Below are 26,939 nucleotides of genomic sequence, written 5' to 3'. Positions count from 1 at the left end.
GGCAAAGACTCCATGCCCTTTCAAGTTTCCAGCACTCAGTCCCATCCTTGCTAATGATTCCCAACAGGGGTGACTCAAAATTTCTCTCAATTACAACCGCTGGAAGTGAATTTCTTACTGCTGCTCACAAGGGACTCAGAAGTTGTCTAATGCTTGAAATGTTGCTCCAGGTAACTTCAGATTGGAGTCAGCACTGTGCTGGGGTCAGTGAATCATCTTCTCTCCTTTCATCTGTTTTTCTATGTGTGTGTTTCAGTCCCTGTTCTCACCACCCACCCCTCATCTCAGGTTATATCCCATCTCCAGTCATCAACTCTCTTTTCTAACTACCTTCCTCCCATAAGTCATCCTGTACAGTAAGTCTCCCAGCAACAAGGTGGAGGGCTCCTGAGGCTGTCCATCGAGGTCCTTCATTGGTGTCTAACCTTAGCACCAGACCTTTGGAAGCACCCAGCCACCAGTGAAACTGAAGGACTCCTGCCAGTGTTCGCTCCCAGCCCTTCTTGCTTCTAGGAATTCCAAGAATACCGATCCTTCAAGGCTCAGCTGGAAGCCTTCTTTTAATCTCCTTTGATTCCCATGAAACTTCTCAACACCCACCCCACCACCACCCCAGCCACACTGGTCTCTTTGCTCTTTCTCAAAAGTGCAGAGCATGACCCCAGTTTCCAAATCAGTGGTCGACTCCCGTCTCCGCTTCCAATCCCTACCAAGCCTGCCCTTTCTATGGGGCCTGACTTGACCACGTGATCTGGAATTGTCAGCACATCCACCGCTGCCCACTCCTCCCATCTTGCTCTTTTTTCCCATAGCATGTCCTGTACTTGTTATGCTAAGTGTTTGCTGCGGACACACCCGCACTTCACCCCTAAGCTCAGCGATCTTTTCTTAACACCTCCCAAGAGCCAAGAACAGTGCCTGGCATGGCATAGGCACTTTAAAAACAAACAAACAAAAAACCCCACGTTGTTGAACAACTTCACTGCTGTTCATTTTCCACCCTCCTCTCACAACAAGAAGATCGTTTCTCATGGAAGACACTTGAGTTTGATTTAAAGATCTAGTCATTTGCAGGCTCAGCTCACACTCAACGCCAGCTGAAGTCACAACTGGAAAGCCTGACTTTGCTGTCTTCCAGTGAAGATCCGGGTTTATGATGTCTTTTATGGAGACAACCAGAGCTCATTTACATGTCTTTTTCTTTCATCTTTTTAAAAGGAGAGAAAGTGAGAAAGACATATTGGGCTGTTTTATGGCCCACACTAGATATTCTGTCAACGGGAGGTTCAAAGCAAATGGGGCCCCAACCACAGAGTGAAAAGCTTGTGGGTGTTCCCTGCCCCAGGCTCCGTGGAGACGCTCCCAGGGCTGCAAGGCAGACTGGTTGGGAGGCTCCAAGCTCCCATCACAGCGCTTTATCCTTCCCAGTTACACTGAGAAACCAGTAATTAATTACACAGCATTGCAGGACACGATTTATGTTGAGGGACACCGACTCCCCTCTCCTCACGGACTAAATGGAGAATGTGGTTTTCAGAGGTTTGGACCTCCCCAAGCTATATTAGCATAAATGAGCTGCTCTCTGAGTGGGGATCAGGGTTCCTTAAATAATTTCAAGGGGCCCCTAAAGCCCTCCCTTTTCCAACTACCTATTCGAAGCAAGACTTTCCCCAAATAGTCCAACAAAAGAGCATATCACAAGAGAGTAAATGCAGAGAAGACTCCAGTCTCTTCTGACAGGTTAGAAATTGCAGACAGTTGCAAAAATACAAAATGGGACTTCCCCGGTGGTACAGTGGATAAGAATCCGCCTGCCAGTGCAGGGGACATGGGTTCAATTCCTGGTCTGGAAAGATTCCACGTCCCATGGAGCAACTGAGCTCCTGCACCACAACTACGGAGCCCAGGAACTGCAACAAGAAGGCCAGGGCAATGAGTAGCCCACGCACCCAGCAGAGTAGCCCCTGCTTGCGAGAGACAGCCTGTGCACAGCAGCAAAGACCAGTGCCGCCAAAATAAATTCAAAGCAAAGAAACAACGCCCTTCTTCTCGATCTTTCTCTTAATTTTAGAAGATAAAATTTAACAATTAAAGTTATTTATGTGAACATGTAATGCTTTATTACTGCTATTTTAAAATGAATTAACAAGTATTTTTTACAATTCTGGTTTAATTCCTAATGTGATAAATATTTATAGATATAAACATGAATAGAAACTCCTTGGAGTCTATAATCCTTTTCAAGAGTAGAAAGGAGTCTGAGAACTGCTGATACAAGCCATCTCTTGGCTACCTACTCCCCCTCCTCAAAAGAAGATCTTGGCAAAGGAGATGGATATTCATGTTGAAAATGGATGGGCTGTTTTTCAAAATAAATATCTCATTGCTTAACTTACGTGCCAGAAAAAGAAAGATAAAAGAAAAAAGAAGCATCAAAAAGGAGAAGTGAAGGAAGAGGTTGTTTTAAGTGGATTGTATATAAAAATATTTTGTTTCATGAAGAATTAACCTGAGGTTCTTAATCAGAAGCTTTTTGATGGATGCTGGAGGACCCATGGATCCCCTGAAATGATACACAGCAGGGTGGTCCCTGTGTTTGATCCAAAAGAATCCAATTTTTTCATCTGATTCTCAAAGGAATCTGTGACCAAAGGTTAGGAATCTCTTGGAGGCTGATGCCAATTCTCAGCTCAGGGAACATATTATCCTTGAACCATTTAAGCTAAGTATAAAACAAAACCCAAATTTTAAGCACCAACACAGTTTATTATGGAAACTCAAGATCTCTTTCTGACCATGCTGCACCCTCTATCTGGCTGAAATCACCAACCTATTACCTGTTTATCCAAGCAAGAAAGTTTTAACAGGGAATAGAGCCTTCTAAAGCCATCTTTGGCGTTTCTCAAAAAAAAGACATACAGATGGGAGAACAGGTAGGTGAAAAGACGCTCAACACCATCAATTACTGCTGCTGCTGCTGCTAAGTCGCTCAGTTGTGTCCAATTCTTAGCGACCCCTTGGACTGCAGCCTACCAGGCTCCTCCGTCCATGCCATTTTCCAGGCAAGAGTACTGGAGTGGGGTGCCACTGCCTCCTTCACTACTAATTACTGCTGCTGCTGCTGCTAATTACTAGAGAAATGCAAATCAAAACTTCGATGAGTTATGACCTCACACCAGTCAGAATGGCCATCATTAAAATGTCTACAAATAAAAAATGCTAGAGAGGGTGTGGAGAAAAGAGAACCCTCCTACACTATTGGTGGGAATGTAAGTTCATGGAAAATAGTATGGAGGTGCCTCAAAAAACTAAAAATAAAGCTACCATATGACCCAGCAGTCCCTCTCCTGGGCATGTATCCAGATAAAACTATGATTTGAAAAGGTACACACACCTCTATGTTCAGAGCAGCACTACTCACAATAGCCAAGACACGGAAAGCAACCTACCTTTCCACTGACAGAGGAATGCACACAGAAAACGCCACGCATATACAGTGAAATACTGCTCAGCCATGGAAAAGAACGAAATAACGCTACCTGCAGCAACACGGATGGAACTAGAGATTATCAGACTACGTGAAGTAAGAAAGAAGACAAAGGCTGTATGAGATACGTGGAATCCAAAATACAGCACAAATGAACTTATCTATAAAACAGAAATAGACTCATGGACACAGAGAACAGACTTATAGTTGCTGGCGTGGGGCGTGGTAAGGCCTGGAGTGGGAATTTGGAGTTAGCAGTGTAGACTGTCATATATGTGATGGATAAACAAAAGGTTCTACCATATAGGGTAGGGAACTATATTCAACATCCTGTGATAAACCATAATGAAAAGAATTTCAAAAAGAATATACACACACACACACACACACACACACATAATATATAACTGAATGTGTGTGTGTGTGTGTGTGTGTGTGTATATATAACTGAATTACTTTGCTGCACAGTAGCAGAAGTTAACTGTAAATCAACTATACTTCAATTAAAAAAATAAAAATGAAGTCATCTTTGGTGATCTCTCTCAGGAACCACTCTTTTGAGCCATGGTAGTAGACAGTGGGGGGCCTCGTGGGCCGCCGTCTCTGGGGTCGCACAGAGTCGGACACGACTGAAGCGACTTAGCACTAGCAGCAGCAGCAGACAGTCACTTTTTTTCTTTTCAGCCCACCACCCCTTTGGGCTTCTGTACCAGAACTGAGGGTTTGTACGTTAAACTGTGAAGGCACAGGAGCTAAAAGCTGTTTGAACATGGGGAGACAGTGTGGCGTCTACTGTCTACTCTGGACGCCACGGGGCAAATTCACACTGAGATGGGACTTCTGCTCCTGCACATTCATGTCACAAATTCTGGGCGAATTGGAAGGGTAGATGGGAGAGAATTCCTGGAAGCCATCACCATACAAGCATGGCTAAAAACAGCCTAATTAGACACAAAATCTATCCCCATATCCAAACTCCACTGGATGTCAGACTGGATGAAGCACAAGTTGGAATCAAGTTTGCCAGGAGAAATATCAACAACCTCAGATACGAAGATGACACCACTCTCATGTCAGAAAGCAAAGAAGAACTAAACAGCCTCTTGATGAAAGTGAAAGAGGAGAGTGAAAAAGTTGGCTTAAAACTCGACATTCAGAAAACTAATAAGATCATGGTATCCAGTCCCCTCACTTCATGGCAAATAGATGGGGAAACAGTGGAAACAGTGACAGACTTTATTTTGCGGGGCTCCAAAATCACTGCAGATGGTAACTGCAACCATGAAATTAAAAGATGCTTGCTTCTTGGAAGAAAAGCTATGACAAACCTAGACAGCATATAAAAAGCAGAGACATTACTTTGCTGACAAAGGTCGGTCTAGTCAAAGCTATGATTTTTCCAGTAGTCATGTATGGATGTGGAGTTGGACTGTAAAGAAAGCTGAGCGCCAAAGAACTGATGCTTTTGAAATATGGTGTTGGAGAAGACTCTTGAGAGTCCCTTGGACTTCAAGGAGATCCAACCAGTCCACCCTAAAGGAAATCAGTCCCTAATATTCATTGGAAGGACTGATGCTGAAGCTGAAATTCCAATACTTTGTCCACCTGATGCAAAGAACTGATTCAACGGAAAAGACCCTGATGCTGGGAAAGACTGAAGGCAGGAGGAGAAGGGGACAGCAGAGGATGAGATGGTTGGATGGTATCACTGACTTGATGGACATGAGTTTGAGGCTCCAAGAGTTGGTGATGGACAGGGAAGCCTGGCATGCTACAGTCCATGGAGTCACAAAGAGTCGGACACGCCTGAGCAACTGAACTGAACTGATTGCATGCAAGACATTATGCCAGGAGTTCTACATTCATTCCTGTGTGGAACCCTCACATTAGCCTCATTCAAGAGGCACTGAGATCCTTCGGGGTTACAGAGCCAACAGGGAACAGGGTTCCAACTTGCAAGCTCAGACCTGCCGGACTTCAGAATCTCTTCTTTGAAGGACAGTAGGCTGCCCCTCCTCTATCCATTAACCATAGGAACACTAAAAGAGTAAAGTTTAGGCCAAGAAACCAAAGAGGCATTCATTAAATCAAGAGGCAATCTATTGGAATGTCACAGCAGTCAATACAAATAAACTCTGTTTTACATAGTCTGGGTAAATCCCCCCAACAAATGAACAGCAGACTGACTCTCAAGATACAGTCTTATGCACACAGCACACACACATATTCACATGTACTGAATTCAACAAATAGAATTCCTCAGCACTTACTGGGTAGCAGATCCATGAAATGTGCCACTTTTTAAAACTGAAATGTGAACTCCGCGGCCTTCAGATTCATAGCTCAGTAACATGTCCAACTACTACTCAAATACAAAAGTAGGAAGAATGGTTCCAAACTCTGTTTTGATCATTTGCAAATAAAAATATGTTCTTCATGTTTGTTCAGATAAAACACTGTCCCCCAGGCTCAGAGGCCAGGCCCTTGGGCCAAATGCCTGCCAGGAACTCTTTTCTGAGGAGTAAAACTGCTGACAAGACTATTAGAGATTCGACTACATCACCAGAGCAAACAAGGAGACTGTTAATATCTATGATCCGAACTCATGGGAGAGGGCCCCTGGGTCAGAAACTTTCACCAACAAAAGAAAACGAGAAAAGAATTACTTTCAAAGAAGCCTCCACACCCACTGTCTCTTAAAATACACTGTTTGGAACATAGTGGGTTCTCAGAAAATCGCGTTGGATGAACACGCCAAACTTAAGACGAGGAAGCGTGGGTGGGTGGATACTGTTGTGCATAATTCTGGGGTTTGTTTCAAGTCATTAAAGATCCTCACTCAACACGTAACGTTGAGACCAAAATAAGACTTCCGTTCATTTTATAGACTCTGCAGAAGGCTTCTATGTATGGAATCCCACTTGGTTCTCCTACTGGCCCTGTCCGAGGCTGGTGTCACTCACCCTGGACAGACAAGGAGCCAGCGATGAAGTGACTTTCCCAAGGTCACTGGCCGATAAGGACTGAGCCAGAAGCAAATGTGCTTCTCAGGATTGCCGGTCCCCTGTACTCTGCACTACATTAAGCTACCAGAGTGCTTTATGAGACAGAGCTCTGAGATGATCTCACTTCCACATATTAACAATTTTAGAAGGCAACAAGCCAAAGCGTGGAAGTGGCATGCAACAAGTACACGTGAGAACTTCCCGAGATGCCAGCAGTGCCCCCCTCCTGGGGGCGGCCAAGGCTCAAAGGCTCACAGCCCCATTAGTGAGGGGTGGGGGAAGCAGGAGTCCAACTGTCCCCCAGGGTCGGAGACAGAGAGCCAGGATGCCACCCAGCACCCCCTCAAATCTTATATAGAATGGATGCCAACTTAGCGCTGTTCCAGGTGAAAGCGACAGAGGCGAGGTTTCTTTTAAAGGAGTCTGGATCAATGGAGCCTGGTGGAGCTGCCAAGCCCATCTCTGAGAATCAGGCCTGCAGTGCCAATCTGGCGATGTCTAAAGGACAAAGCCGGCGGTGCCTTTCAGGGGATCCTTTAATAGGACCTCCATCTCGCCTGTGTGCTGACTCGTCAAGTTGCCAGTGCAAGCAGAGTCCTGCCCCGGGCAGGCAGAGGGGCCACAGCAGGGTCATTTCTATCATTACAATCATGCTGCAGAAAAGGGACAGGTCAGGACTCCCCCGCGGGTGGTCCAGTGCTAAAGAACCCACCTGCCAATGCAGGGGACACGGGTTCAATCCCTAGTCCGCCAGGAAGACCCCACACGCCTTGGAGCTACTAAAGCCCAGGTGTCACAGCTACTGAAGCCTCCCCTCGCTGCAGCTAGAGAAAGCCTGCACACAGCAACAAAGACCCAGCACACTCAAAAATCAATTAATTAATTAAAGATGCTTTAGAAAAAGAAAAGAGGTCAAAATTCAAGGAGGGCATATGAATGCAATATCCACGCTCACCTTCACACATCTCAGAATCAGCCTTTTTTATCATTTTGTTTCCAAGACACAAAGTCTGATACAAACACCAAAGTACCTGGGGTCCTCAACTCATAGAACACCATTCAGGATACTGAAAATCACAAGTAACAGACTGTCCCTTACTGGTGGCTTCTAAAGTACCAAGCACTAGCCTTTACCCTCCATTTTCTCAAAAATCTTATTACTCTGCCCATTTGACAGATTAAGAAATTAAGCCTTCAAGAGACTTAAAAAACTGTGCCCAAAGTTACTCAGGTAAAAAGAGCTTGGACACCAGCCAAACTTGTCCTTCAACAAATGAATAGCTGGCGGGGGGTGCGGGGGGGTGCTGTTTGGGGAGTGTGAAGTGTTGGTGGAATACTATTCAGCCTGAAAAAGGAAGGAAATTCTGACACCTGCTACAACGTGTGAACCCTGAGGATATCAACCTAAGTGAAATATGGGAAAGTGAAGTCGCTCAGTCGTGTCCGACTCGTCACAACTCCATGGACTGCAGCCCACCACGCTCCTAAATCTGTGGGATTTTCCAGGCAAGAGTACTGGAGTGGGCTGCCATGCCCTTCTCCAGGGGATCTTCCCAACACAAGGATGGAACCCCGGTCTCCCGCATTGCAGGCAGATGCTTTACCATCTGAGCCCCCAGGGAAGCCCATGAAATAAGCCTGTCACAAAAAGACAAATACTGTATGATTCACTTTAGATGAGGTGGTGGTTTAGTCGCTCAGTCGTGTCCGACTCTTGCGACCGCATGGATTGCAGCCCACCAGGCTCCTCTGTCCGTGGGATTTTCCAGGCAAGAGTACTGGAGTAGATGAGGTATCTAGAGTCAAATTCATTGAGACAGAAAGTAGAATGGCAGTTGCCAGTGGCTGAGGAAAGGGTAAAAGGGGAACAACTGTTTAAGGGGGATGAAGTTTCAGTTCCGCAAGGTGAAGAGAGTTCTGAAGATGAAGCATAGTGATGGCTACACGACCATGTCAATGTATTTAATACCCCTCAACCATGCACTGAAAAATGGTCAAGATGACCATCTGCCCGTTATACTCAGACACCCTTCCCAAGACAACTGAACCTCACAATACCCCCCTGACTGTCACGGAAGCAAGACCGGAGGTGCAACATCACCCTGCTGGCCAGGTCAGAGCACACCTGCTGATTTCCAGCTGACCTCAGTGGTATTCACTGCTCACTCTGGGGGCCAATACACCTTTCAGGGCAAAGGAACCCCACCTGGATTCCGGATCCGAAATGCCATCCTGTAAACTACCAACCCATCCTCAACACGAGCCAGGACTCCTGGAACCCTGCTCCAGGACCAGAAAAGGACTGACGCAGGCAGGATTACTTGACATGTCATTATCCTTGTGACACTGGGTTGGTCACAAAGTTTGTACAGGGGTGACCAGACCCCCGAATGAACTTTTTGGCCCGCCCAATTATCAGTAATGATTAGGGAATACGAGGGCACTCTTTGTTTTATTAGCAAGACACATTTTAAATCTTTGAAAACGCTTTCACACGCACACCATCATGCCCCAGACCCTGAAGCAGCTGGGTCAAGCATCTTCACCCCAGTGTTCCGTAGAGCACCTGGAAGTCAGGGTTTTGCCCAAGGTCAGAAGCCAGTTGGCTGCAGATCAGACCTGGAACCCACCCATGTTATTCCTCCTGCAACACCTCCCTCCAGAGAGAGAGGGCTGGCCAGCATCGCAAAGGAACAGGAAATTGAAATGGCTCCCGGGAAGGCAGTCAGCCTGCCAACCTCGGACAGAAGCTGACAAATGACCAGAGCCGGCCCCGAATCAAAAAAGGCTTCCTCCAAGGAGCCGCCTGCCGAATAACCTCTTCCCACCTGCGGCGCGGGAGAAATAAGCTCCAAGAGTCCACAGCCCACCATCCCCATCTGTCCACGGAGAGAAAACCACGTTAGGAAGGAAGCACAGAACCAGTAAGATGCTGCTCAGAGCTGAACTGGAGAGGCAGTTTCCCGATACGAACTTATCAGCTTCATTCCCACTCCTGTCACCTCACCCCCACCACACACACACACACAGAAGCTTCTTCCTGAATCCCCACCCCTTCAGCAACAGAACTGCAAGAGGGGCGAAGCAGCAGACAGACGAATCTTCAGAGAGGCAGCACCCACCAGGGAAAAACTGTGTTTAACACGCAGCTACAAGATGGGAAACCTTCTAAGAGCCCAATCATGCACTTCGAGTCATGCACCAGTTTCCAAAATACCAAAACAGATTCCAAGCACTTTACCTGAGTGGTTTTTGCTCTTCTGCCTTGCATGCTGCTGCTATGGCTAATCTGTGGGTTGGTGGCACCTTCAGAGAGACAGTGAGATTTCCTACACGGGAGTGTGTTATAATTATTGTAGGGGAGAGCCTCTTCAGCGGCAGCTGGTGGCATCTTATGGTTCGCGAGATCGGGGATGTCAGACACCAAATTCCGACAGTAGCCTGCAAGTTTGCTCCTGGGCCCCCCGTTTGCCGTCACCCCAGAGTTCTTCTGAGCGTACAAGTCTCCCAGCGAATTGGCCCGTTGACAGGCACTGAGCTGCCGCGGACTCGCCCGGGTTTCCATCGCCCGAGCCTCCTCGCAGTCTTTCTCCTCGGCGGAACCCAAGATCTCTTCGTTGCTTGTTAAATGTTCTTGGCTCAGATCAGACAGTGAGAATTCCAGGCTGTCCTCCCGCCAGATGTCTGCGGATTTGGAGCGTTTCTTCTTAAAGCTCGCTGTCTCCATGAACGCGGGTCCGTTGGAGGCATAGGGGCGCTGCCGCCTGCCGCCCTCCGCCAAGTACGTCGCGTCATCCCCGTAAAGCCGGCTGTCTTCCGAGTCTGGCATGCTCTGCACGGAGGCTGCTGTGAGGACGATGCTGCTGTCCACGCTGGGAGCGACGGAGGAATCGGTGTAAGACACGGGTCTCAAGCCCACATCCACTCGGTCCACCCAAATGGGGCTCCCGAAGTCCTCGAGGGTGCCTTCCTGGGAGAAGGGCTCCAGGCCATTTTCAGCCAGGGACTGGGGGATGCTGGGGGTGCTGCTGGACCGGGTACTCACTTCGGAGTTCCTGTGGATCACCTTGCCGGAGGAGGCGTGCCTGGTCCGCCGTGCCTTGTGCGACAGGCGCAGGGATCGCGACGTGTGCTTGCGCCCCAGGACCGCGTGCTTGTCTCCATAGAACTCATGCACGACACTTTGACTTTCTGCGTTTCCCATGGTTTTATGGTCTGTAGCAAGGAAAAAAAAAAAAGGAGAGGATCACTGAGTCACCCATGGGTACGGGCGGTTAACGGGAAGAACTCGGTACCTACAGAGGGCAGACAGCTTGACAGGTAACAGCGGCGCCTATATGCACCTGGCAGGCACTTGGACTCAACGCGGCAGCAGGTGAGAACTAACATCACCGACTGAGACTACTCCTGCGGAGATGTGAAATAAGAACATAAATAAGGCCATGGGGGATGACACGGGTCTCTGCCGGGGGAGGGGAGCAGCACTCCAGGCATGGCACAGACTTGCTTTCCTAAAGCTGGCAACACCTGCTTTCTTCTCCCTAACCTCTAGAGTTGTCTATTTAAAGCTCGACGCCTCTCCACCAACTAAAAACTCTAAAAAGTACAAACCAAGGTGTCTGCTCCAAATGAGTAACGTTCTGTTTGAAATGACATATTTCAAAAAACCAGGCGAAACTCCAAGATGCACTGGATAAAGGTCCTTCCTCCCCATAGGTTTCCGTTTCATCCTGACTTCATCTACACTTCAAAATCAATCAAAAACGGGAAAGCCCAAGATGTGAAGTCCAGTCAACTCTTCCTGATAAAGTCAAAAAGAAAAGGGGCTTTTTACCTTTAATGCCACAACTTTCTGAAAACCTTAACAGGGGAAGGGGGGCGAAGTGGGAAGGGGAGAGGGAGATGCCCAAAACAAAACAGAAACCCCACTCTCTGCCCGGCAGCAAACTAATGGGTTCATTTCTGGGAGCAAATCCAACCGGAGAACATTAATCTGGTACAGAGTGCCCTGCACACAGAAATTCACATGATGAAATCACCAAATGCGATTCAGCCTTTTGGAGCTACCCAGGTTAATTCAAGTCCTTTCCTTAACATTGTCCCAGTCTCTCTCATTGGTCTGAGGGCTGTTACCCACAGTGAGAAATTAAAACATCCTCAAAGCTCGACAAGTATGACTGTATTTAGCCTTATTCTCCTTGCTCTGCAGTGAGGTTTCTCTAGACCATTTCAACTGTATACACTTAGGATACACACATGAAAATGGTCAGAAAGGAGAGAAGAAAAACAGAACAGCTGAGCACATCCCTGAGTTGATGTGTATAATCATCTACACGGTTGTTCATTCAGAAAATATATATACTGGGACTTCCCTGGCGGTCCAGTGGCTAAGATTCCATGCTTCCAATGCAGGGGGCCTGGGTCTGATCCCAGGTCAGGGAACCCAGTGGCTCAGATGGTAGAGAATCTATCTGGCAATGCAGGAGACACTGGTTGGATCCCTAGGTGGGGAAGATCCCTGGGAGGAGGGAATGGTTACCTACTGCAGTATTCTTGCCTGGAGAATCCCCATGGACAGAGGAGCCTGGAAGGCTACAGTTCATGGATGGGTCACAAAGGGTCAGACAGGACTGAATGACTAACGCTTTCACTTTCACAAGGAACTAGATCCCACAGGTGGCAACTAAGATCCCGTATGCCAGCAACTAAAAGATTCAAAGTGCCAAAACTGGAGACCTGATGTAGCCAAATAAATCCTTTTTTTTTTTTTTTAAACAAAGAGGTGGGGATGGAGCCCGGATGCTCATGCCAGCTTCTGCCCTGACTGGCTGAGCAATCTTGAAAACTGTTTAAAAGAAGAAAAGAAAAGAAAGAAAGAAAATAAATACTGCGTAGCTACCATGTTCCAGAAACCAGAAATACAGCAGAGAAAAAAAGATACACATTCTCCACTCTCATGAAACTGATACTCCAAGCCAGGGAAGGGATACAATAAACAAAAAAGCAAAAGGTGCAGAGGGAAACAGGAACAAATTTATTGGATCTATTACACTTTGAAACCCCCTGCAATATAATATATTCCTTCCCAATGCTCCAGAACCACTCTACAATCCTACTCTTCAGTCTCAAAGGTTGCTTAAACTCCTACAAGCACATCTTTACTGAAATGAAATTTGTGGCAACAAGAAGGGAAAAACCTCCATTGAATGTTCCGATGAGTTCAGAGGTAACTCATACAGACACCAGATGTGAAGCTATTCCCATACTGGAATATTCTCTACCAGGTCACACATCATATGATTCTGAGAGCGAAGTTTCCAAGAAAGAGAATCATCCTTTTACTAGTAGCAAATATACTTCAAAGCAATAAGTTCACGCCCCTCTGGCTGGTACCTTTAAGAAGCAAGAAAAAAACATAGAGACTCAACTCAGTACAGGGAAAATGAAAAGATTCATGGTCCATGTGTGACCATTTATGTGATCTATATTCCTAAGAATATCATGTGCTACATTTTTACAAGTAAAATATTTTAACAAGCATCTAAAGTAAGGCTAAAAGCCATGACCAGTGTCTCAGGGTTCTTGATTTTTTAAGGGTATAGCTTTCCTGATAACTCAGTTGGTAAGGAATCCGCTTGCAATGCAGGAGACCCTGGTTCAATTCCAGGTTGGGAAGATCCCCTGGAGAAGGGAAAGGCCACCCACTCCAGTATTCTTGCCTGGGAAATCCCATGGACAGAGGAGCCTGGCTGGCTACAATCCATGGGGTCGCAAAGAGTCAGACACGACTGAGTGACTTTCACCTGAAGATACATAGATGGGGACTTCTCTGGTGGTCCAGTGGTTAAGAATCTGTCTGCTAATGCAGGGGACACAGGTTCCAGCCCTGGTCCAGGAACTAAGATTCTACATGCAGCAGGGTAACTAAGCCTGCATACCACAACTACCGAAGCATGCGTGCCTAGAGTCTGCAAGAAGAGAAGCGCACCCCCAACAGAGTAGTCCCCACTAAACGCAACTAGAGAAAGCCTGAACACAGTCTAAAGAAGACCCAGCACAGCTAAAAGAAAAAAAGAAAGATACCTGAATGTGTCTATGCATCTATATGTTTTGCCAAGGAATAATTAAAAGTTTAGAAAAAGTATTAGCCACAGTCCCATTTTAAGAATCACATAGATTTAAACTCAAAAGAGGGAAAGAATGGAGGTGACAGAAACCACGGTGTAGAAAGGCAAAGCTGTCACCCCAAATATGCTCAAATGGACCCCCCAATATGCTCAGATGGAGCCCCCCCCTTCTGCTGTATACAAAAGTTTGCAAATATAAATTGACAGACATATTCTCAACAACAAATTTCTGGTTAGGCTTGTTTCTGCCAACAGAAAACTAATCAAGTTAAAAGCCTCAGGAGCAGTTTCCTAAAGCAAATGGCCCCAGCCTTCAAGAATTACAGCGTTCCCTGCATCGCTCTGATGGGTCTGTTATATTAATAGCATTTTTAGTAGCAAGATTCTTTTCAGCCAGCCAAGGTAGGAAAGAAGCCATTTTTATCTTCAGAACTAGAATTTAGAGATGAATGCCAAATCTCTTAAATCCTACCAAGAGCGATTCTCAGGGGATGATCTAAGTCGAGTCAGCAGGAAGTTTGAAGCAACTCAAGTTAGGAGAAAAATGTTCCTAGGGACTGCCGAAACACCCCTTCCTTTAAGAGCTTTCCCCCAAAGGTCAGTGCGACTCATGAAGGCCCATGTGGGGGTCAGTGGGGGACCCTGAAACAACACAAGCATGAAAAATGAAAATTGCTCACTGCATACAACAGACACAATCTCCCCTTTCAGGGACGACCCCATCCCACAGGCAACCCCCAGAACACTGGTGATTTGAGAGCCCTAATCCTCTCCACATACAAATGGCAAATGCCATCTACTTTCACCATCTTCACATTCCCCCACTCTCTCCTACCTAACTCTTATCATTTACTTACAACAAACCAAAACAGCCTGGTTTACACTTTACATTTACACAGTCTTTATTTGTTTCTCTGAATCTGGAAGCAACTTTGGTTAGAAAGTGGCTTACACTTTTTTTTTGAAGCCTCTATCGAGAGTGCTTCCCTGATAGTTCAGAAGGTAAAAGAATCTGCCTGCAATGTGAGAGACCTGGATTGGATCACTGGGTTGGGAAGATCCCCTGGAGAAGGAAACGACAACCCACTCCAATTATTATCCCCTGGGGAAATTCCATGGACAGAAGAGCCTGGCTGAGCTACAGTCTGTGGGGTTGCAAAGAGTCAGACACGTCTGAGCGATGAACACTCACACTCATAGAGACTACAAGTGTTCTATGCATGATAAGGAGTCAAAAAATGCTCATGCACTTTAGAAACAAAAGTACAAGGTAGTGATCAGTACTTAGCCAACAAAATCACCACACAGTCACTAGGAAAGAGGGGAAAGATTAAGGGGGGAGAGGACAGGCTGAAATGCAAAAACTGGGCTAGAAATGGACAAGCAGGGACTTCCCCTCGTGGTCCCGTGGTTAAGATTTCGCCTTCCAACACAGAGGGTGGGGTTTTGATCCTTGGTCATGGAGCTAGGATCCCTTATGCCTCTGAAGCCAAAAAACCAAAACATAAAACAGAAGAAATATCGTAACAAATTCAAGAGTGTAATAAACTCAATTTGTAACAACTTGAAAAGCAGAGCCTCAGAACACAGGTACATGATGGCAAGCTAGAAAATGTTACCATTTTTAAACTCATTCAACTCCCTATTGACTTCCTTAGGGAAAATATTAGTGGCCTCAAACAGCTTGCACTTGCAGAGGGTAGTTAGGGGGAGGCATATTAAGCAGGAGGTGGTGGGCAAGACTGTAACACAGGGACAACTGTCTGAATTTAAACCTCAAATCTTAAACTTTCTTTCCAGTCCTCTAAGATACAGCTTCCTGGCTTCCCCAGAGCCTTTGTTCATGCTCTTTCCTTGGCCTCCAACTCTCCAGCCTTCAGGCATCTATACCTGGCTCGCTCTTTCCAGATCTTGACTCAAATGTCACCTTCTTAAAGAGATCTTTCCTAGCATCTCTATCCAAAATGACCCCTTGGAGCTCAACACTTCCCACCCCTCTTTTTTGCTTCCCCCCTACTCCTTAACATTTGTCATAACTGTCTCAAAAAATGTTTTTCATTTCCTTATTTTTTTTTTTATTCTATATCTGTCCCCACTAGAACCTAATTAAGCATCAGGGAGGCAGAAAGTTAGTCTCGAGTGTTGCTATATTCTCAGTGCCTAAAACACTGCCTGAAAGGCACTAGGAGCTAAGTAGGAAAACACAGAATGAATGAATGACAAAGTTTAATCTAGAATGTAAAAAACCAAACTAACACAGCTGCAAGAGAAAAGCGATGAGGGTGTTAGCATAATGTAAACTAGAGAAAAGACACACTGGCTTTAAAAATGCCAGCTCTCCTACATGAGAGTGCCCAGAAAATGCACCCATTTCCAGACTGTGTGCTGTTCTCTATGTCTCCTCCACCTGCAGACTGGTGTAGGTCCCTCAGCCCAGGCCCCTGGGTTTGGGATCACCCTGATTCTGTGAGCTGAGCTGACGGTTTCGGCCTGCCCTGCTCCACTGTTCTCCCCAACCTTCAATCACCTAGGCAGAGACTCATGGCCTCGCCTTTGTCTCATTTCACTTAATTCCTACATCCCTCCTCCTTTTGGAGGTTTAAGAAAGGGGGTTGGAATTGAGAGAGTACCTCTCCTCCATGTCGGAGAGACAGCTCAGGACTGAGCAGCCTGAGATGATCCAGAGGAAAATACTGACAAAGGAGACCTAGTGACATGATGGGGAGGCGTCATTTGAAAGTAGAGGCGGTCCCAAAAAATCAAGAGATTCTTAGGGTCAGAGACCAAGGACACTAGAGAGAGGATGAATTCTCCATTCTTCCCAACACCATGACCTTTCTCCTTAAGTCATGAGCTAAACTTTTCATAGTAACTTCCTTTAAATCCCATCAAAGAAAATACACAGCGAAAGAGTAAAAAAGTACTCCCATCAAAATAAGTGCACAGTGAAAGTACTTAAAGGAACTTTATCAATCAGTATAGGCAGCACTGTGTGCAACAGACAAGACATGGAAGCAGACTAAAGATGCGCTGACAGATGAATGGATAAAGATGTGGTGGACATGTGCAATGGAATACTGCTGCTGCTAAGTCACTTCAGTCGTGTCTGACTCTGTGCGACCCCGGAGACGGCAGCCCACCAGGCTCCCCTGTCCCTGGGATTCTCCAGGCAAGAACACTGGAGTGGGTTGCCATTTCCTTCTCCAATGCTTGAAAGTGAAAAGGGAAAGTGAAGTCACTCCGTCGTGTCCGACTCCTAGCAACACCATGGACTGCAGCCCACCAGGCTCCTCCGTCCATGGGATTTTCCAGGCAAGACTACTGGAGTGGGGTGCCATTGCCTTCTCCGATATACACACTACTATACATAAAATAGATAACCAACAAGTACCTGCTGTATAATACAGGAAACTATATTGAGTATTTTGATACAATCTTTAAGGGGAAAGAATCTGAAAAGTAAATAGCTTTACCACTATGCTGTACACCCTAAACTAACACAATTTAACACACACACAAAAAAAGTACAGTCATTAGGGTGGTTCGTAGATACATCAGATAGGTGATTCTTTCTCAGGGACTGCTTTTATAGATTTATTAGCCTACTAAGCCTTATGTAATAAAATGATATAAAACTATTTACACACTTTGGAAAAAAGTCTCAAATCCCTAGCTTTGGTAGTTTGTGGAAATTAAGATGCAACCATTAAGAGAGGCTAGGTGAAGAGTATGCTTACTGTGTTCAATTTCATGTGGATCTATGATTATTTCAAAATAAAAAGTTAAAGCTGTCACTCACTGGGAGTTTCTGGTCAAGGGAAAATTTTGTTTAAAAGTGACAATGCTGCCAAATGAAGCTTTTTGAATCCTCTTTTTCAACAAATTATGCAATAAGAAAATAAGCACTCACGGGGCATTATCTGGCACAAGGTCATCAGGAAACAGACAGCAAACACAAAACAAGGTCCAAAGTGAGAGTCAATGGGGAAGCAGGGTGATTCGCTAGGGACAGGGCTTCTGTCTTTAATAGTCGTGAACAAAACTGAAGTACTATTTATAGTACCTGGTGGCAGCCAAGATGAAGTAAGACACAGTGGCTGGTCTTTCTTCCAATGATAAAGATTTAAAACCTCTGAACCAAAGTAAAAAGCAACTACCTGAGGCTTCCAAAGAATAAGCAAAAGCAGGTAAGTTGGGGATGGGAAGAAACACAAGGTCTTCCCTGGTGCTTCAGTGGTTAAGAATCCACCTGCCAATGCAGGAAACATGGGGTCAGTACCTGCTCTGGGACAATCCCACGTGCAGAGAGGCAACGAGTAAGCCCCCACTTGTGGAAACTAGCAATGAGGACCCAGTGCAGCCAAAAATAAATAAACAAGCAATAAAACTGAAGAAGCCACTCTACCGAGAGTGGGTTTCCCATTTCGGTTTGTATTACTCTCATTTCTCTTCCAGCCTTGCATGGAGGGTGAGCACACAGTCCGTGCATGCATGCTGGGTCGCTTCAGTTGTGTCCAACTCTTGGCGGCCCCATGGACTGTAGCCCACCAGGCTCCTCTACCCATTGGATTCTCCAGACAAGAATACTGGAGTGGGTGGCCATACCCTCCTCCAGGGGATCTTCCTGACTCAGGAATCGAACTCTCACCTCTTCTGTCTCCTGAATTGGCAGGCCGGTTGTTTACCACTGGTGCCACCAGGAAGCCTGAGCACACAGCTAGCCATAACAAAAGCAGCAAAACTCACAAGATGTGCCCTGTCATTCTGGCCAAAGAAATCGAGACTGGGGATCCCTGCAAGCCAAAGAGTGAGGGCGATCTCACAGAAGACAGAGGTGGAGGAAACTAATCAGCTAATGTCATGTATAAACCTACCCAAGTCCCAGCTCACTCCTCAGGTGCATGTGCCTGGGACTGACCCCGAGAAAGACAGCAAAGGCTTGGCGAACTGAGCTATGACATAAACACAGCTCACCTCTCAGTCTAACTCCCAAGTGGTGCGTGTGTGGACAAGGCCACAACTTTGGAGCAAAGGCTTTGAAAACTGAACTGACATCAGACCTACCACCCACAGGAGGTCAAACAGAACTTGCCATCTGAACCTAGCCAGGTTGATTGCTTACTAAAATAGGAAAAAAAGAAAATTCAACATTCTCCAGATGATTTTAACAGGACCTAGATTCTCCCAATGTAATACTCGAAAGTGTCCACAATGCATTCCAAAGAACCAGGAAAATCTAATCAGTTCTCAGGGGAAAAGACAATCAATAGATGCCAACCCCAAAGTGACCCAGATGTTGGAATTATCAGGCTTTTAAAGCAATTAGTATAACTATGTTCGCTGAGTAATAGTAAACACTCCTGAAATAAATGAAAATTGTAACTCCTTGGAACATCTATGAAAGATCTCTGTGAACATCAATTATTATGTATGAGTGGAGAAGGAGAATACAAATTAAAAAGAAAGGTAAAATATTTTTAATTTGATCCATAATACAAAACTAGCTGCATTTTTTAATCATCAGATGTGAAGTTTTCTTGGTATTGCATGAGAAAACATTTGAGTTAACAGAAACTCACCCATGGTCAAGGTCTCTGGGCAGAGAGAACAAAGAAAAACACTACTATAACTACAGATTGTTCAGAGGAAAAAAGAGAGAAAGAAAGAAGATACAAGAGAAACAAAAAATAACCTCATCACTTTGCAGACTAAGGAGGTTATAATAATATTTTTATGGTTTAGGATGTCTAATTCCCTAGATGAGACCAGAAGTTCAAGCGGTACTCCAGACAGCAAAATGCCCCACCCTTTAGCTGAACAACAGGAAAGCTCCACATGATTAAAGCCCAGCCTTGTGGGTCAGCTTGCTGGGGCTTGCCCTGTTCAGAAGTAGATAATCAAAAAGATAATTATATTATTAGGGTCAATCACCTCTGGAGCAAAACTCTTATTCTCAGGAAGTAAAAACTTGTATTTGAGATGCATCTCCAAGATACTGGCTTTGAGGAGATTAAAATTCTAAAGACGTTAATATTTTACCTTCTTTCTCTCTCTCTCATAAACACACACACACACACGGAGAGGGAGAGAGAGACACATAGAGAATATATAGATCTGTGTAAAAAATTTTAAAGTTAGCATCCTAGATAGAGATTATGGGGTAAGTTAATTTTCAAAAGTATACTTTGCTTTTCGTATTTTCCAAAGCAACTACACTAAAGCTATAATTCACTGTTTTGGCCATGCTGCACATGAGATCTTCGTTCTCTGATCAGGGATAGAACCTGCACTCCCTGCAGTGGAAGCACAGAGCCTTAATCGACTGCCAGGCAGGTCCCTTACCTAGAATTCAGTTATGGCAAAGAAAAGAATAAACGCTTTAAGTCCCTAGGTTTCTTGGATAATTCTCAGAGAGTGAGGATGGGGACACCAGGCTGACAGCTAAAGCAAAAAAGCACCAAACCCAAACTTAAAGCAGATGACTTGAGAAAATTACCCAAGATAAAGAAGAAAAGACTACCGAGCTTGGATTTAACCATCCTTTCTCGACATTCCAGCGGCGCTCTGCTTGATCTCCTCCCATTCCGTCTGTGCACGGTTATTTGTACATTGGCACACTTGTCTTTCTTTGCATGAACCCCTTATTTTATTACAAGCTCCCAGTGGCAGGGACCATGCCTTACTCATTATTATATTGGCCATCTAAGTGAACTGGAGTTTTAGTACTGCTTTTTTCAATGGGATGCTCACCTCTCAGATTGTCTATAACAAGAATATTTCAAAAATATAAAGCATTAGAGCCCACAGTGGGCACAAGATGACCCAGCTTATATTCAAGTCAAAGTTAACTATTAAAACATGGTTTCTCTTGTTGGTAAGGGTACTATAGAATATGAACATAAGGCATCTAATGATGTATACAAATTATAATTGTTAATAATAAAATTTTTCACTCCCTCCTGAGGTATTTAAGAACTTATTAAAATAAACGTAATGATTACCCTTCTATGATTTGAAAACAGACCTCCGAAATTGCAGGAGAAAGGATGAAATGTATTTATTTCAAAGTTAAATTTGAAGCAAAAATCACAAGACAACAGATTGCAAATTTAAAATTAGATTCTAGTGGGAGGGCTTGGTTTCAAGCCTGTTTTTTCCCTACTGGAGGCTGAGCCTGAAGACAGGGTAAGGGGGTTGGGGGGAGAGCGGGGGGAGGAGAGCTAAGATTAAACTGAGACAAAGTTCTGAAAGTTTTAGCTAAATCTTTACAAACCCATGAAAAGTATTTTGCCAAGTCACACACAAATACCCCTAACACAGGAGACTAAACAGGAAAGTTTTGCAACAAATAAAAGATGATCTTTGATTTAGAAAGATTATTATTTTGACTGCATTTATTTTGCTTTTTAAGAGATTATCTAAACCAGAAACAAAACATGTCATTGTTCTGAAGTAAGATTTTTGAAGCCGGGTTTACCTTTTTTAAACATAATCCCATCTAAAGATGGTAAAGCTTGGGAATAAATTTCAAAGATCCCTGAGAGCAATTCACAGAGGGAAAAAGATAGGTACCTGCTTTTTCTTTTCTTTTTTTTTTTTTTTTAGTTTTAATGCTAATACTTTCGAATTGCTAGATGGGCATAACCTTAATCCAAAAAAGTGAGTTCAAATTCTTTTTCCCACAAGCTGCATACACCATGACAATGCCGTGGTACCTGTCTCACCACCTCTGAAGCATTACGTTTAATTCATGGAGGTATACACAGGCTCAAGCACACATTCACAAACTTACCTTACAAGGCAACAACGGTTCCCAGCCCAACTTGCCCCAAGAGCACTGTGGCATTTAGATACGGAGCCTGGTGATGATGTCAGGATGAACACTGACGGTGGCTAGGAAGTGTCTCAGCACCTGCCCCTGGAGCTGGCCATCACAGTCTCATCTGCGTCTATGCAGCTATGCCAAAAACCTGGAGAGGGCAGAAAAAAGAAAGCCACTATTCAGCCAGAACACAGGAAACAGGAATTTTCCATCAAACCTATTTACATAAATTCTCCAACATCCATTTCATGTGAAATAGGACACCCCAGACCAAACAATGCAACATTCAGCTACAGGTCTAAAATGACAGGCATAAATCCATAAATATAAGCATGATTACGTTTACAGTAATAAATCGCTCTACAAACTCAGTCATATTTTATCCTTTTATTTTGTCTCTACAGATGAAAGTATCAGGTAACAGAAATCAATTTCAGTAGCATGATCTCATGGTTCCCTCTTCTTTTTAAAGTGTTATTGGCATACACGTGCTTTACAATGTTGTGTTAGTCTCTGCTGTAGAGCCATGATCAAAACCATACACAAACAGTAAATGCTAGAGAAGGCGTGGAGAAAAGGGGTGTTGGTGGGTAGAAATGCAGACTGGGGCAGTCACTGTGGAGAACTGCATGGAGGGTCTTTAAAAAACTAAAACCAGAACTACCATACGACCCAGCAATCCCACTCCTGGGCATAGGCTTGGAGAAAACCCTAATTCCAAAAGGTACCTGCACCCCTACACTCATGATCCCCTTTGAATCTTTCAAACATCTCAACAAACAGAAATGAGTGACAGGAAACCAGGGAGTCTCAGTTACTCTCAAAGCAGAGCTATAGCTATCACAGAAGTTGAAGAAGATGCTAAAAGACAGTAAAACAAAAGACCAAATTCAATGATAGACCTTCTCATCATATACATGGGGTACTGCTGAGAATTCGTGCTCACGAACTCTCATGTTTTCAAAATAAGCTCCATGAACAGGCATTGTGAGTGGTCTTTGTTTTCTAAAACCTGGCTTCTGGTGAGACTGGAGATGCTAAGACAGGAGAGGGGCTTCTAATGGCTCAGTGGTAAAGTATCCGCCTGCCAATGCAGGAGATGCAGGTTCAATCCTTGGGTTGGGAAGATCTCCTGGAGAAGCAAATGGCAACCCACTCCAGTATTCTTGCCTAGAAAATTCCATGAACAGAGAAGCCTGATGAACTACAGTCCATGGTGTCGCAAAAGAGTCAGACACAACTTAGTTGACTAAACTACAAGACAGGAGAAAGCCCCAAGGGCTTCCTGGGGGTGGCTGCCTCTTATTCCTCTCCTACAGATCATTCCTGTGGGGCTGCCCACGACTAGCACCTATAACTGGTAGCCTCATTAAGGTAGAACTCAAGATGACAAACAGCTTGCAGAGAAACACACAGAAAATTGCCTACTGTTGTGGAAGGTGGTCACATCAAGACAGTAAATAAATAAATATCCATATCCATAGAAGATAGCATAGTAAGTGAAGTTCCTGTTCACCCTATCTTGGAAAATATGCTACTTTGCTGTGAACCTGGTGAATCACACTTGCCAGGAGAGGAACACGAGTTCTCAGCAATACGCCATTATTACCCTCCAGTTCATGTCCTTGCCATAATTCCCCCGCTGCTGTCCTGTTCCCTCTCTTTTCCCAGGCATCCTCCTTAAGCTGCTCTCTGCAAAGTTTTACATTTTCAAAGCAGTTCCTGAATTGCTTAGGAACTGGCAGAAATTAATAAGCAACAGCCCATTTATATTGAAATGGACTCATTACGGTGCCAGCTGCCAATAATTTGCAAGGGCTGGATTCTTGCTGGCAAACCAGGCCTGCAGGCGGCTGTCCTCCACCTGCACATGGAGGCTGATAATGCATTTTTTATACTTGAAAAAAGAAAAAGTACATATTCTGCTACCAGAACTGAAATGTTTCTCTATTATAGTCTTCTATTCCCTGAGCAGAAAAATGCTATGGGGAAGAAAGTGAAAGTTAATCAGGCATTGTTTAAAAAATATGTAGGAAGACAAAACCCAGTCTATCTAGGATCTGGGATCCTTTTTTCTCCCCCTGATTCTGATGGAAAAAGTATTTTGACCTGTGACCCATAGAACTGACCCCATGATATAAACAGATGAAGAGAACATATTTGCTCTTTGTGATCAGCAAATATGCTAAGATTGCAACGAGTCACCAAGGATTCAATCTGTATCAAGTACTCACAGTGGATGGATTAACTCCACCATAGCCTTGTGAATATACACCACAACAACCTGAGAACCATCAGGATTCGGGTTTTCTTTACGAGCCGCAAAGAATCCACCCTCAACAGGAGGTAGTCAGGCTTCCTGGGTGGCTCAGTGGTAAAGAATCTGCCTGCCAATGCAGGAGACACAGGTTTGAGCCCAGGTCTGGGAAGATTCCACATGCCATGGAGCAACTGAGCCAGTGCGTCACAATTACCGAGCCCACGAGCCACAACTACTGAAGCCTGCACGCCCGAGAACCCATGCTCCACCATAAGAGAAGCCTCCGCAAGGAGAAACCCACACACCGCAAGGAGGAAGGAGCCCCTGCTCACCGCAACCAGGGAAAAGCCCGCGCGGCACCAAAGACCCAGCACAGCCAAAAGCAAATAAACAAGCAAGCGGCAGGTAAACAGCTAACTCAGTGATGGGAGTTTGAGCCTGGAGTCCCACTGCATGCATCAATCAGGTCAAAACTCAGCTTTGTCACTTACTTGCAAGGTGATTTGCGGCAAACACTAATTATCAGTTTACCCCTCTACAAATAGGGACAAGAATTCCTAAACCATTCTATTGAAATAAGCATTAAATGACACCATCTATGTGACATGATTATTTCAGTGCCGACTCCTTGGTCAGTTCTCAGTAAAAATACTGCATTCTTTTCACTGTTATGCAACATTTGTAAACCATAAGGAAGATGCTACAAGAAAGGCCACTATTAAGGGAAATTCCCTGAAACATGGTACCTAACTCACTGAACTGGGTCTACAGTCTAAGTTGGATGAAACCGATTGCCTCAAATGTGTCATGAGACCAAAGGGGAACTCATTAACCCAGCTGGAAGATGTGATTGACTCAATTCGCCACAGTGCACGCATACATGCAAACCACGCTGACAAAATCTGGCAGAACCAGTAGGACAGCTTGCATTACATTAAGATGACCCCCAGTGAAGTAAACGATAAATGTGCCAAGTTTTACAGTCTCATTCTGATTCATCTCAACTCATAAAGTCAATTTCTGCATCAGGTGTCAAATAACCAGTTTTCACAGGGAAGTGTCTGTGCTGGAGAAGGGGAGGGAATTACCAAGCTAATCCCAGGCTTCAAATAGCTCAAAAATAGACAGGGTCAGAAGTTTCATCACTCCAACCCGAGATGAAATATGACAATGTCAGAAATACAGTGTTCATGGCAGCTAATCCATGGCTTTCCCTAAAATGTCTGCCACACCAGAACTTTCTTTTTCACCTCAGAAAACACTCATGAGAGGCATCCTGTCACTTTTAAGTCCTTGCAAGTTCCAGGAATCAAAGTACACAGAGAAAAGGATATTGTACTTGCCATCAAAATACCCACATCTACACCCCTAGCTCTATTACTTACTAACTTATGTGATCTTGGGCAAGCAAACTACCCATTCCAAAACTTAATAGGAAAAAGAAGGATGTGTAGAACTATCTGCTTTACTTAACATCTACCTGAAAAGGTTGTTTTAAAACAGAAATTAGAGATTCAACATGAAACACTATAAAAGACTACAGAAGTACATTCATTCTTACTCTGTTCATCATGAATAAGTGTCCCCAAATGTTTCATAATTACTAAATGCATGAGAATCAGAACATTTCCCTTCACCCTGAAACTTAAAGTGGGAAGGGACTAGTAGTTTTGGGTCAAAATCCTAAACGAATCAGAAGTCCTGAATATTTTTTATGTGCAATAAGCACCAAAAGAATGTAGATTTTAATATTCACATTTAGTCCAAAAATCAGCCTGGGGTGACTAGATGGACAGATGAATCTAGGACCCTGAAAATTTTTTATTGGTTCAGAAATAGTTAAAGAAAATTCATCAGTCATTTTGTTTGCTGACGTTTTTTAAACTATTATTATGTTAGAGAAAGGACTTAGCAGTGACTTCCAAAGACGCATGATCTAAAATCTAATAGGAGAAACTATCATTGGAAAAATAAAAAGGACCCAAACATTAAGACAAAGTGCAAGGGAACAGAATAAAGGGTAATAAATTTACCTGGGTATCAATTTACCCAGCGGGCTCAACTGGACTGTAAAGTTTTGGTAACAGCCAATCAGATGGGGAAAACAGAGTAGTTGTAAGACTCACAAGGTCCTAATCAAGAGTTCAGAAAAAGCACAAACATTCTAGGTGCTAAGATCAGACAGGAACTTCCACCAGTGGTCCTTCGAGACCACTGTGATACAAGGAGCCATGGGTTTCGGTTTTTGGTTTTGGCTGTGCTGGGTCTTCACTGCAGTGCGTGGGCTTTCTCCAGTTGCAGCACATGGGGGCTTCTCCCAAGCTGCAGTGCACAGGCTTCTGTTGCTCTAGAGAGCGCAGGCTCAGAGTTCTGGCCCGTGGGCTCAGGTGCCCCCACACCGTGTGGGATCTTAATTCCCCAACCAGGGATCGAACCCTCGTCCCCTGCGTTGGAAGGCAGATTCTTAATCACTGGACCACCAGGGAAGTCCCTGAGTCATATTTTTAGAACCACATCCTTTCAAAGACAAACTTCATATGACTGTTTCTTGTCTTGATAATTGATTCAAGGAAAAAAAAAAAAAAAATCACAGTTCAGGGACAGAAAGGCTGAAGAGGTATGATCCTGCTGAGATGCAACGGCTGCTTACCAGGAAAATCTCTTAGGACGCACGCTTGCTCTCCACAGTACTGGGCTGAGGAGGGGAATCTCGAGTGAGATGGGGCCCCGTGCCCAAATGTGGCTGGTTCCTACTGCCACCTGGCCACCCCTCACCTGGCATAAAGGGACGGTTCCATCGGGGTGAACTTGTCTGGCTTGTGTGAACACTGAGACTGCGACAAGCACTCCTGAACAGAGAAGAGGAACCCACCTTCCCTATCAGGTCCACCATGTGACTACTGGGGGCCCTGGAGCAGGACCAAGATTCTCCACGAAGAACTAATCCCTCCACACAGATGGGGGCTTCCCAGGTGACACAGTGGTAAAGAATCCACCTGCCAACGCAGGAGACCAGGGTTCGATCCCTGGGTCGGGAAGATCCCCTGTAGCAGGAAATGGCCACCCCCTCAGTATTCTTGCCTAGAGAATTCCACGGACAGAGGAGCCTGGTGGGCTACAGTCCATGGGGTCACCAAGAGTCAGACACAGCTGAGCACACGTCTCCCCCCTCATCTCAACAGAGATGAATGAATCACGACAGGGTTTCCAAATTCCTCCTCCCTAAAGCTTGGATGAA

At 44.8% G+C, this 26,939-nt stretch overlaps 1 protein-coding gene across 10 annotated transcripts in view; it reads right to left on the bottom strand.

Moving 5' to 3' along the window:
• TIAM1 (TIAM Rac1 associated GEF 1) overlaps positions 1-26,939 on the bottom strand; it is a 466,629-nt gene that overhangs the window by 149,671 nt on the left and 290,019 nt on the right. For 9 of the 10 annotated variants that reach the window (XM_061418767.1, XM_061418922.1, XM_061418676.1 and 6 more), the window contains 2 exons: positions 21,412-21,589; positions 9,734-10,707 (listed from right to left, as the gene is read on the bottom strand). In XM_061418767.1, coding sequence (XP_061274751.1) covers positions 9,734-10,696 — 963 coding nt within the window. In that variant the 5' untranslated portion in view covers positions 10,697-10,707; positions 21,412-21,589. The remainder of the gene's footprint in view (positions 1-9,733; positions 10,708-21,411; positions 21,590-26,939) is intronic. The other variant, XM_061419121.1, reaches the window with a different exon arrangement.

The sequence above is a fragment of the Bos javanicus genome, chromosome 1 (assembly GCF_032452875.1).
Source record: "Bos javanicus breed banteng chromosome 1, ARS-OSU_banteng_1.0, whole genome shotgun sequence".
In the NCBI taxonomy this organism is placed as follows: domain Eukaryota; kingdom Metazoa; phylum Chordata; class Mammalia; order Artiodactyla; family Bovidae; genus Bos; species Bos javanicus.
The sequence above is the reverse complement of the archived record's forward strand: the minus strand, read 5'-3'. Positions and strand labels throughout refer to the sequence as shown.